At 40.5% G+C, this 12774-nt stretch overlaps 1 protein-coding gene across 6 annotated transcripts in view; it reads left to right on the top strand.

Annotated features, from left to right (window-relative positions):
- Positions 1–12774, top strand: part of Gfm2 (GTP dependent ribosome recycling factor mitochondrial 2) — a 45824-nt gene that overhangs the window by 11001 nt on the left and 22049 nt on the right. For all 6 annotated transcript variants that reach the window (XR_008219573.1, XM_052743485.1, XM_052743487.1 and 3 more), the window contains 5 exons: positions 430–518; positions 3747–3835; positions 5398–5458; positions 5673–5852; positions 11833–11913. Coding sequence is in view for 5 of the 6 variants with exons in the window: in XM_052743485.1 (XP_052599445.1) it covers positions 430–518; positions 3747–3835; positions 5398–5458; positions 5673–5852; positions 11833–11913 (500 nt within the window). In the remaining variant the exon portion in view is untranslated. The remainder of the gene's footprint in view (positions 1–429; positions 519–3746; positions 3836–5397; positions 5459–5672; positions 5853–11832; positions 11914–12774) is intronic.

Raw genomic sequence — 12774 nt, 5'->3', positions numbered from 1 at the left:
GATTTTAGGATCCCATGTAGATATCAAAATTTGTGGAAGCTTAAATCACTTGTAGAATGGTGTAATATTTCCATATAACCCATATACATTCTCTTGTATGCCTACAGCACCAAATAAAAGTGATTGTTTTGTAAATAGTTGTTATTTTATGTTGTTCAGAGAATAATGACATGAAAAAAGTCTGTCCATGTTTAGAACAGACACCATTTTTCTGAGCGTTCTCAGCCCATAGCTGCATCTCCAGATTCAGAACCGTGGTGTGCGGAGGCCACTGTCTGCACCATGTTTTGTTTGTTTGTCCACTGTGAATGTGGGTGTACAAATATCTTCTTGAGGCACTTCTTTTGTGTATGCACTCCCGAGTGACATTGCTGACCCATGGGATTGTTTTGATTTTGAAGATTTTAAGTACTTCTTATTTTTTCTTAGGTCATGTGGACTTTACCCTGGAAGTTGAGCGCTGCTTGAGAGTGTTGGACGGCGCAGTGGCTGTGTTTGATGCCTCCGCTGGTGTAGAGGTAAAGCAGTGCCAACGTGAAGCCAGTGGAGGACCACAGTGGGATTGGTTAAAAATGTAGACCGTATCAGAATTGGTTAACTAAATCCCTTTATTTGGTAAATCCACATAAATCAGGTTGTGGTTAAAGGAAATTGGAATTTAGTAATGAAACATGATCTCAGGTTTTTCACAATGGAAAGAAAGTTGGTTTCTTCTAGAAAATATGAAGGTTGATGTTGGGAACTGTGAGGAGCCTGGGATTCTGTTGATTTCAAACTAACAAGTTCCTCTGCGTTGGTTTCATGGATTCTGTTAGAAGTCACAAAGTCACTAGGTGAGAGAGAATCGGGACTTTATTAGTCTACATGTAGTAACCACCAATGAGAATCAGGGGACTTTACTAGTCTACATGTAGTAACCACCGGTGAGAATCAGGGGACTTTACTAGTCTACATGTAATAACCACCGAGTCAACATCTTCCCCAAGTCCTAGTCTAGAGAGCGGCATAAAAGAAGTCAGGGCCGCCGGGCGGTGGTGGCGCACGCCTTTAATCCCAGCACTCGGGAGGCAGAGCCAGGCGGATCTCTGTGAGTTCGAGGCCAGCCTGGGCTACCAAGTGAGTCCCAGGAAAGGCGCAAAGCTACACAGAGAAACCCTGTCTCGAAAAACCAAAAAAAAAAAAAAAAAAAAAAGAAAGAAGTCAGGGCCAGCTGGGCATGTGAAAGGCTAAGAGGAATGGAAATATTTTACAATGTGCAGTTAGCATTCCTCCATGTTGCTCTGAAGGACAGATCGTGTGTATTTTCTAGAGCAGTCAGCAAACCTACCTTTCTCTCCCAAGGGAGATACTACCTCATAGACTGTTGGCTATAGAAGCATCCTTAAAAGACAGTGTGGAGAGGGGACTCAGCACTTGTGGCAGTGCCGACACATGAATAGTTATCTCCTCACAGTTAATGTAACGACTCTTGAGGGGGGCTATAGTTCATTTCTAGAGTACCTCCCTGGCTTGTCTGAGGGCCTAAGGGCAGGTGCAGCATTTCTGCCCTCTCCCTCATACACGCAGGTGTGCACTGAAGTCTTTGAGTAAATTCTGAAAATGGATTTGTTAATAGAGCTTATTGCTAGTAGAATGAATTACACTGTTTTCATTTTTGTTTCGTTTTGCTTTGCTTTGTTTCAAATTGTGTCTCATTATGTATCATGGCTGGTCTGGAACTTGCTCTATAGGTGAAGCTAGGCTCAAACTCACAGAGATCTACTATTCTAGATAAAAGAACTTTAAAGAATCATGAAAACTGAATCGATTTTTTAAATCCTTGGTTGGATCCTAAATTTAAAATAAATTAGAGGACATCATTGAGGAAAACAGAAAATTATATACTATGTGAAAATATATGTAAAGCTTAAAATTTCCTGAATGTGATCATTATAATTGGTTATTTATGAGAAGATCCTTATTTGGAAATAAATGCAGCTATCACCATGTCTCCAACTTACTGTTGTGACCCAGCCATCTCCCCTTATGTACTTGGTCCCCATGCAGGGCTTTTGAGAAGGAGGTATCAACAGAAGATACCATTTTGTACTCTGAAGAGTGACTCAGATTCAAAAGAGCAATAGCAAATATTGATGAGGGGGATGTTCAGCTGGAGCTCATGGTTGTTGATAGGATAGTAAGACAATACAATGCCTCTAGAAGGCTGTTTGGCAGTTTCTTATAAAGTTACATATGCACCTACACTAAAACCCAATAATTCAGCCGGGCGGTGGTGGCACACACCTTTAATTCCAGTATTCAGGACGCAGAGGCAGGTGAGTTTGAGGCCAGCCTGGTCTACAGAGCCGAGTTCCAAGACAGCCAGGGCTACACCGAGAAACCCTGTGTCAAAAAAACCAAAGAATAAGTAACTAAACAAACAAACCAATACTTCCTTATCTTTCACCAGAGGTTTATTAAATCCTATCTCAAAAAACAAACAAACAAATACAATACACCAATACTTCCTTATCTTTCACCAGAGATTTGTTAAATCCTATCTCAAAACACAAACAAATAAATAAAATACACCAATACTTCCTTATCTTTCACCAGAGATTTGTTCAGAATGTTTACAGTGGCTAGACCCAATAGCAGCCCCCAAGCTAGCAGTTACCTAAGTGCATATCCCCTGATTGATAGAGAAGTTGATCTGTCTGTGTAAAGGGATAAGGTGGACAAAGCCATACTAAGTTATATGAAACTCATGAATAGAATATGTACCTGTGCTGATGGATCAGAACTGGTTTCTCACAGAGGGCCGGAGAGATAGGAGAAAATTTCCTAGAGTGACAGCATGCTCTATGGATTGATTTGAGGACTAGTCACACAAGGTCTGTTTCTATCAAAACTCTATCTATATGCTTAGTCTATGGATTCTGTTGTGTATAAATTTTACCTAAAAAAATAAACAGCTGAACATTTCATAGACTTTTCATGCTTCTCAGGCCTTAGGACTCCATGAGGTACAGATAATTTAATAGAATCAGACTCGATTTATAAACTTAATGTGTGTAGGAATGAAATCAATTATATGAAAAGCATGTATGAAATACTTATTAATATAGGTAGTAGTCTATCCCTCACATGTTATTGGTTCACATGAACATTCAAATATTTCAGTGAAATATGTGATTTTTATCATAATAGTGCTTTAATTCTTATTTATTCCTCAAGGCAGAATCCCTTTTTTCATATGAAAAGCTGACATTAGGAGATGTGGTGGCACCTGCCTGTACTCTCAGCACTTGGAGGCGGACGCAGAAGGATCGGGAGTTCAGGGTCAGCCTTGCTATGTAGCAAGTTCTAGGCCAGCCTAGGCTTTTGAGACCTGTTTAAAAAAAAATGGTAATTAAAACAAATTAGTTCATTGTTTCAGACTGGGAAAAAGGACGTGAAACAAAAGTAGGTCTTCTGGTTGTGATTTAAGTTCCCTTTTGAGAGCTCTGGATTTTAAATCACTTTGTGTGGGAACCTAGTTCACCTAAAAGGAAGCACTGTTCTCAAGCAGCATGAAGTATCTTCCAATCTCTTCATCATATTCTCTGTTGTGTTCTCCAGGGAGCAAAAAAGGTCCCTGGAAGTAGACTGCAGAGGTTCTGATTCTCTGCCAGCATCAGGCCCAATTCCACATTACCACAGATTCATGGATCTGTTCACCCCGTGTCTCACAACAGCCACAGCATTTTCTCCAATTTTTGCTTTAGGCACAGACTCTGACCGTGTGGAAGCAAGCTGACAAACACAAGATACCCAGGATCTGTTTTTTAAACAAGATGGACAAAACAGGAGCAAGGTGTGTGAAGAGTGCTTCCTAGGCTTTAAGGTTAGAAAGCAAAGCAAGAAGTCATGGCGTATAGCTGAAGCTTAGAAAAAGCAATTCTGGCCGGGCGGTGGTGGCGCACGCCTTTAATCCCAGCACTCGGGAGGCAGAGGCAGGCGGATCTCTGAGAGTTCGAGGCCAGCCTGGGCTACCAAGTGAGTCCCAGGAAAGGCGCAAAGCTACAGAGAAACCCTGCCTTGAAAAACGAAAAAAAAAGAAAAAAAAAGAAAAAGCAATTCTAAAGTATAACTATATACTTTAGATATCTGTAATATAGATATTTAATTATAAAGTATAATTATTTTATGGAATTAAAAAAATCTAAATTTCAAAGCAGTTGTTGTTGAGATCTGCTACGTGGTGAGCCGTCTGGATCTATGCAGCACATTTTGTAGAATCCTGATGGAGTGCAGTCTTGCTGTTGCTGATGATTCTCTTTGGAGCTCTGCAGCATCCCCCGCTTTGCTCCTGAAGGCTGCTGTGACCTCCTAGTTGCTACAGTTAGAGAGTAGGGTTGTTTCTTATCGTTAACTCAGAGAGTGGTGTCTTTCTGTGTCTTCTGATTTTCTTTAGTTATTGGTTATTAAGCTCAGCAAAAGGGAAGTGGGAAGGAGAATGTCCTGTATGTAAAGCAGAAAATGATTGACACTGAGATGCAGTGACTGCATCAAGGCTCATTTATACATACATTGTTCTGGCAACACAGAGAATCAAAAATTTATGAAGGAGTTGGTGAAATGTGAACAGGAATGAATCGAGAATGTTAAGGAGTGTGGAGGAAATGTAGGAAGACATCTTGGTCAGTGGTGAGAGTGTGGTAAAAGTTAGGCTGTCTTTCCCCAAGACCACAGTTGTGTAGTTTTGTGGTTATGTGGCTTCTTTGGCAACTCTGTTTAAAGTACCCTTGATTACTAATGGCACAGCAACCTGTAACATTTACTAGACTTTGAACCTTTCCCACTTGGAATCTCTTGTAGTCCGTAGAAGTACTCATTGACTGACTTAAGTGTCTGTAGTGATAAGGAGGGCAATGCCTGAATTCTAGGCTAGTTCTCAAAGATGCTGGCGCCAAAGTGATATGCACGTATGCATAAATCAGCCTGCGTGCCAACCATAGCAATTGTACTATGGGTAGCCCACCCTGTGTTAGCATAAAAACAAGCATCATAGCATACGATGCTAATACACAGAACATTAGTCAGTCTGGCTCTCGGAAGAGAACCAAGAGCGTATATAGCTATGGAAGATAGAATCCTTAATTCAAATGGAATCTTGCGTGTAACTCTAATTAATTAACTGTGACTTTAATCTTGCATCACAATTTGGTTATGTGAAGTTTGCAATAATAATTCCTTAAACTTCCCCAATGATGAGATAAAGTTATACTCAATTGCTTTTACCAGGTTTGTTTAAGATACTGCCCTGTGGGAAACAGTGAGCACTACAGAGACTAAAGCATCGGGTTAGAGAACGTCCTTAAGCCTGTTTTGAGAGGCTTTTACTGTGTTTCTAACGGGTGACCTCGCTTTTTACAGTTTTAACTATGCGGTTGAAAGCATCAGGGAGAAGTTAAAGGCGGAGCCTCTGATTCTACAGGTAATTGGTTAATTGATATCCCATTCTGCTATTTCCTCATCAATTTATTGTGGCATACACACTCTTGAAGCAAACTCAAACCTTAAGTAAGTACAGCTAAAGATTTTGGTTGAAGCAGTTAAGATTTGAGGAAGACGATATAATGGTAGGTTTTGTCGCCGGTGGGCTTCTGCGTTTGTATCATTTAACAATATAAGCACCCTCTGACTTACAGCTGCCAATTGGTGAAGCCAGAACTTTCAAAGGAGTGGTGGATGTAGTAAACAAAGAAAAACTTCTTTGGAATTCTAACTCTGATGATGGAAAAGACTTTGAGAGAAAACCCCTCTTGGAAACAAGTGATCCGGAATTGCTGAAGGAGACTATTGAAGCAAGGAATGCCCTGATTGAACAAGTAAATACTTTATTTTAAAATTCTGTAAGTGTTCAGGAACTTTTTGACAGATTTATTGTGAAATTTTATATAAAATTACATATGTAATATGTAAAATGTAGTGAGTGAAAATGAACGCCAGTGTGTCTACGACCCACAAACAAGTGAAATAGTAACTGCCTGTTTGCTATTTATCTGTACGTTCTGTTTGCTGTTTATCTGTATGTTTTGTTTGCTGTTTATCTGTCCATCCTGTTTGCTGTTTATATGTTCTGTTTGCTGTTTATCTGTCCATCCTGTTTGCTGTTTATCTATATGTTCTGTTTGCTGTTATCTGTCCATCCTGTTTTTTAGCTATACATTTTTTGTAGTTGAGTTTTTTTCCTTTTAAGATTTATTTATTCATTTATTTTTATGTGTATGAGTGTTTTTCCTGCATATATTTGTGTTTACTCTATGTATGCCTAGTGTCCAGGGAGGTCAAAAGAAGGCATTGGGATCCTGTGGAACTAGTTATTGGCCGCCATGTGGGTGCTGATATATGAACCCAGGTCCTCTGCAAGAGCAACAAGTACTCTTAAATGCTGAGTCATCTCTCCAGTCCTAGTTTGATTTTATTGTGTGTGTGCTCAGAATTGAACCTAGGACTTGGTAGATAGATGCTAAACATGTGCTTTATCACTGAGCTATGCCCCTATACTCCAACATATTATGTTAATCTTAGCATTAGTTTGCATATTCTGTCCTTATAAGTGGAGCAGTATTGTTTGTATCTTATTTTATATTTTGATGGAGACTGATCACTGTTGGTATGTGTGTGTATTATTTTCAGTGTTGTGTGGTATTCTGATATGTTATTATAGGAGTCCCAGTACTTTAGAGATTGAGGCAGAAGGATTGATGTGAGTTTAACGCTAATGCAGGTTACATAGTGAGTTCCAGGCCAACCTGAATTGTAGTGACCTGTCTCAAAGAAAAAAGACAAACAGAAAAACCATGTTATACCTCCTGTGCAATGTGGAAAATTTTCCTGAAATCTCAACAACAGAATCTCTGCATCAAGGAACCTGCCTATCTTTTCCTTTACCAGATGTCAAATTGCTTAGAAAAAAAATGAAAGCCATCAATTTATTAGAGTTAATATATAGCTCAGGTCTTCATTGATTCTAAAAACTTTTTTTTTTTTTTTTTTTTTTTTTGGTTTTTCGAGACAGGGTTTCTCTGTGTAGCTTTGCACCTTTCCTGGAACTCACTTGGTAACCCAGGCTGGCCTCGAACTCACAGAGATCCGCCTGGCTCTGCCTCCCAAGTGCTGGGATTAAAGGCGTGCGCCACCACCGCCCGGCTTGACTCTAAAAACTTTAATAGAACATAGCAAGATTGCTAATGCTCTAATGTTTACACTATATCAATATTTGTGGCAATAAATAATACGTATGTTAGGCTTCTTGAATCTTACAGTAAAGCTTTTGAACCTTTGATTTTTCACTTCAAAATTGAATTGGTCTAAGTTAAAAAAAAAAAAAAAAAAGCTTTTTAAGACAGTCTTGGCTATGTTGCCCAGACTTGCCTGGAACATGCCATCCTATTGCCTCATACTCTTGAGTACTGGGGTTGCAAGTATGTGCTACCATACCTGCTCAGTGCAGACAGATTCTGGCATCTATCTTGTATAAGTAGGTATTTTTAGAGAAATTATTTGCCATTATAACTTATAGTATTCATTGACTTTATAATGAACATAATAATGATTGTTATTGGATTGTGGTTATTAGGCTGGTTAAGTGCTTTACATGCACGCTTATTCTCACAGCATGTATCATCCCCACTTTACAGATAAGGAGTCAGAGTTTAGTGTTTAAAACATTACAGCTAATAAAGGGCAGAGCTGGGATCTGAACTCAGGTCAGAATCAGATCAGAGCTCAAACTGCTACCCACTTTGCTACATTTCCTCTCCTCCTCCTTCTCTTCTTCCTTCTCCTCCTTCTTCCTCCTTTTTATCCTTCTTCTCCTCCTCCTCCTTCCTCCTCCTCCTCCTTCCTCCTCTATCCTTCTTCTCCTTCTCCTCCTCCTTTTTTAAAAAATGTAGTCCTGTCTGGCCTGGAACTTGCCTTGTAGACCAGGCAGCCTTGAGCTCACAGATCTGCCTGCTTCAGCCTCCCAAGTACTGGGATCAAAGATGTATGCCACCATGCCTCCCTGCTAGACTGCTTCTCTAGATTAGTAAGGCATAAAAAGAGCAGAAGTAGAACTAACATTGATCATGAATTGGACACATAATTGGTTCCTTTTTCAGTGTGTGTATGTGTGTGCGCATGTGCAATTTTAATACTGAACAGTTATAGGCATAAAGAAGGATCTTATAATCCAGATGGATAGCCAAAACACAATCGCACATATTGGCTTTTACTAGGACATGATAGTGTATGATGTACATAAAGAAAATTAGGTATCAGTAGCTAATAACAGATGCTGATTATATGTGTGTGGGTGTATGTTTGAATGTATGAATGTGGATAAAATTTAGAGACTAATACCACCTCAGGTATATTAGCCCCAATAAAAGAAAAAATCCACACATATGTGTTGGTGAGTGTAGGACAGATGTAATCCTTGGGTACTGCAGTGGGAATTCAGTGATACAGTTACAATAGAAAACTATATAGGAGGGACTGGAGAAATGGCAACAGTTAAGAGCACTTATTGTTCTTGAAGAGGACCCAGGTTCTATTCCCAGCGTGCACACGACAGCTAACAACTCTCTGTAACTCCAGTTCCAGAGTATCTGACACTTTTTTCTGATCTGTGCAAGCACCAGGCACACATGTGGTGTACATACATACATGCAGACAAAACACTCATACACATAAAATAAACATAAATATATCCTTAAACAAAAAAAGAAAAAAACAAAACCATATGAGAAATTGTAAGCGGAAGTTTCTGTCCCTCTAGCAACTCCCAAATACCTGGTAGCCACTTCCCAAATTACCACACAGAGGCTTATATTAATTATAAATGCTCGGCCATTAGCTCAGGCTTATTACTAACCAGCTCTTACACTTAAAATAACCCATAATTTTTATCTATGTTTAGCCATGTGGCTTGGTACCTTTTCTCAGTACAGCGTTCTCACCTTGCTTCCTCTGCATCTGGCTGGCGACTCCTGACTCTGCACTTACCTTTTCCCAGTATTCTTAGTTTGGTCGCCTTGCCTATATTTCCTGCCTGGGTACTGTCCAATCAGCATTTCATTAAACCAGTTCAAGTGACTTATCTTTAGAGTGCACAAGAGGGTTATTGCACAGTGGGAAATATCAAAAGGAGGCCCCTCCAAACAGTCCACCTGGGGTCTGCACCCCAAGGAATTAAAGCAGTGTCTTGAAACCACCTCCATTCCTAGTGGCATCATTCACAGTAGGCAAAAGTAGAAACAACTCAAGTGGCCATTAACGGATGAGTAGCTCAACAAAATGTGGACTGTTACCCTCCCTTAAAAGGGAGGGAGTTCTGGCATAAGGGGCAACATTAATAACCCTGAGGCCATTGTGCTCAGTGAAGTATACCAGCTACTCATGCGCATGGCCCTACTTTGTGAGGAAATTCAGAGACAGAAAGTAGAACGGTGGTTCCCAGAGGCTCGGGAATGGGAAGATGGGGAGTTGTTTAGGCTTTCTGTTTGCAAGTTGAAGCATTAAGGAGATTGTGTAACACTAATATAAATGAGCTTAATACTACTGAGCTATACCTAAAAACAATTAGGATGGCAAACTACTTTAAAGAGGCTTTAATGGTAAAACTTGAACCACCATTAAATTTATCTAAATTAAGACCCTAAGTGTGAGCTAGAATCAGCTTTCTGTGTCTTAGGACATCTTTAAAGGTGAAATGTAATGAGGATAATAATAGCTAATACTTATGGGCACTTACTGTATGTTCTGAAAGTCTGATTAGAATTGGCTATTGATCCTCACTACAGCCCCAAGAGGAAAGTGACCTGGACCAGCAGGTTGTTCTTCAGTGACAGGGTCCTGTTGGGGTGGTACCAGGGTATGTGAAACAGAGAGAAGATAAAAACTGGGCTTGGCCAGTGCCACTTTGAGATCTTTGGCAGCAGTTAATTCACACAGTATTGAACCTGTATGATAATGAGTATTCAGAGACGGGTAATACCTGGGGGGTGCTCACCAACCTAAGACAGAGCGCCTGTGTGGCCTGGGCAGGCGTCTCCATGATGGGTAAGGTGACCTGCTGACGTCCCACGCAACCTAAGTCAGAAGCTCATTTTTTAGTAAAAGGGGGACCTGTAGGGTCCTGGTCCCTGTTTTGGGTAACTGTTGCCTTGCTTGCTGACCTTGACCTTGATATCCTCCCTATGCTAATTCCCTGCCGGGTTCTGCCCTCCTGAATGCTTAAGGAAAGTTCCTTGTCTGTGTATCCTGCATAATGGGCGTTAACAGCTTAGATGCAAGATTGTAAAACATGAACTTCTGCCCTCCGGGGTTCTCCCATTGCGCTGTAAGCTTGTATTTAAGACCTCTTCGCTCCTTCAATAAACAGTATTCGGCATTAAAAAAAAAAAAGAAAAGAATATATTCTGCTCTTCCCAACACTAAGCAAAATAAAAGTAAGAAACAAACAAACAAACAAACAAACAAAAAACTGGGCTTGGGAAGTCTTCCACAAATTTTGTCTTATGCTACACAAGTTTATTAAGAAGTACAGCATTTTATATACTGTGTGCAGGGTGAAAAATGAACAATGTCAGCAGAGAGCTAAGTGAGACAGTGTTGGCAAAGAGAACACAGGGTACCTCAGGCACAGCTGCCTTAGGACTGATAACCACAGCCCAGGGGGAAGAGTCGGGTCCCCAGAAGCTGCAACCTTGACTCCTCTGAGGAGACACTGGCTTTAGCATCAGAGTGGCCTTGCCAAGTCCACCTGTGGACAAGGACACAGAACTGAGTTCCCTTTGTCCTTTCGTCAGGGCCTCTGAGAAAGTTGGGTTGGTGTGGCTCCCCACAGGAAGGCACTAGTATTAATGAGTTACCAATGAGTTACCAACAGATGTGATGAAACCTGACTGAGGTCTGCACAGGCTGGACTGTAGGACATTTCTAGAGTCCAGTTGCAGAAGCTGGCCTTAACCTCACATCTAATGTCACTGCTTTCCAGGCCACTTAGGCTCGTCTCTCTGTGTCTCCTGTGCTTACAGTTTGGTTTTTGAATGTTTTTCTCCTTCGGACTCTCACCCACAATTGAAACTGTCTTAGGATTATGATCATGATTTGTTTTTGGTTTTTGTGACAGTGTCTCGCTTTCTAGCCCAGATTGTCCTGAAACTTGCAGTCCACCTGCCTCAGCCCCCAAATGCTGGCATTGCAGGTGTGTGCCGCTCTGCCCAGCCTGTTTTATTAGTTTGCTGTCAGCTGTATTATCTGTTTCTTTGAGGCAGATGGTTATGAGAAGAACAAACTAGGTAATTACATTTGTGTTTTTGAAGTGATGCCAGCAACCAGCAAGTGAAATGTCTTACTTCAGTCAGTATGGTAATCAGATTAGGTCTTTCAGTTTGGGAATCATGGGAAATCTTGTGATCATTATGCATTTATAATATTAGAGGAGTACCAGTTGACACGTTATGAACAGAAAGTGCCCTAATTTATCCTCAAGCTATCAGTCCTTTGTATGAATATCATTTGTTATGCATTAGGCATTTTATCTCTTTTTGTGGCACTGAGTAGATAACCTGTGATCGAGTCTAGCTCTGACTCTCTGTGACTTTAGGAAATTCACAACACGCTTTCAATTTCCAGTTTCCTTTTCTTTAGAAAACAAAAACCAGACTGTGTTTTCAAAAGGTTCAAAGAGTTGTTTGGCCTGTGTGTTGCATGCAGGGTATGTAGCGGCTTTGAAAGATCTCACTGGTGCATACTTGTAAAGTTAATAGCTAAGGATGAAACTAAATACAAGCTATGCAAGTTTGTCTTTCTTTACAGGTTGCAGATTTGGATGATGAATTTGCTGACTTGGTTTTAGGAGAATTTAGTGAAAATTTTGATTTGGTACCAGCTGAAAAGGTAATGTGTTATTCACTCATTTAGAAAAAATTTTACTAAGTGAATATGGTTTGGTTTTTCTGTCTTTGGAGTGTGTGTATATGTGTGTAAGCAGAGTTTTCCTGTCCTAACTGCTGGCTCAAAAATAACCCGAAAAGGGCTTACTATTAATTACAAATGCTCAGCTGATAGCTCAGGCTTGTTACTAACTAGCTCTTACAACTAAACCCATTTCTATTAATCTGTGTGCTGCCCTGAGGCTCTTGGCTTTTACCTCTATCCCATTTTGTGTGTTCTACTCGTTCTGCATGTGGCTAGAGACGCCAGACTCCGCCCTTCTTCCTCCCAGTGTTCTCCTAGTCTGGCTTTCCTGCCTAACCTTATTCTGTTCAGCTGTTGGCCAGTCAGCCTCTTTATTACACCAATCACAGTGACATATATTCACACAGTGTAAAGGAATATTCCACAGCATATGTGTGTGTTAACTTTTTGCAGTATTAAAAATGGTGGCTTATGCTGGGCAGTAGTGGTGCACACCTTTTAATCCCAGCACTTGGGAGGCAGATGCAGACAAATGTTTGTGAGAGCAAGTTCCAGGATAGCCAGGGCTACACAGAGAAGCCCTGTCTTGAGAAACAAAAAGCAAAAAAACAAACAAACAAAAAAAAATGAAAGTCACTGCTCATGTATATAAGTACCTAATGCCAGCAGCATGCTGCTTCCAGATACACTACAAAGTTAGAAGCTGAATCATTTTTCTGTACATAGAGTTGGGTCAGTTAATTTTCTCATATCAGTAGCTCTCTAATTGGGCCTGAGACCCACTCAGTAAGGGGTAATTATCCCAGGTACTGGAAACCTAGACAACTCCTGGGGCTAGTG

The sequence above is a fragment of the Peromyscus californicus genome, unplaced genomic scaffold, assembly GCF_007827085.1.
Source record: "Peromyscus californicus insignis strain IS unplaced genomic scaffold, ASM782708v3 Scaffold_18__1_contigs__length_77618521, whole genome shotgun sequence".
NCBI lineage: Eukaryota > Metazoa > Chordata > Mammalia > Rodentia > Cricetidae > Peromyscus > Peromyscus californicus.
Note: the sequence above shows the minus strand (reverse complement) of the source record. Positions and strands in the feature narration are given on the sequence as shown.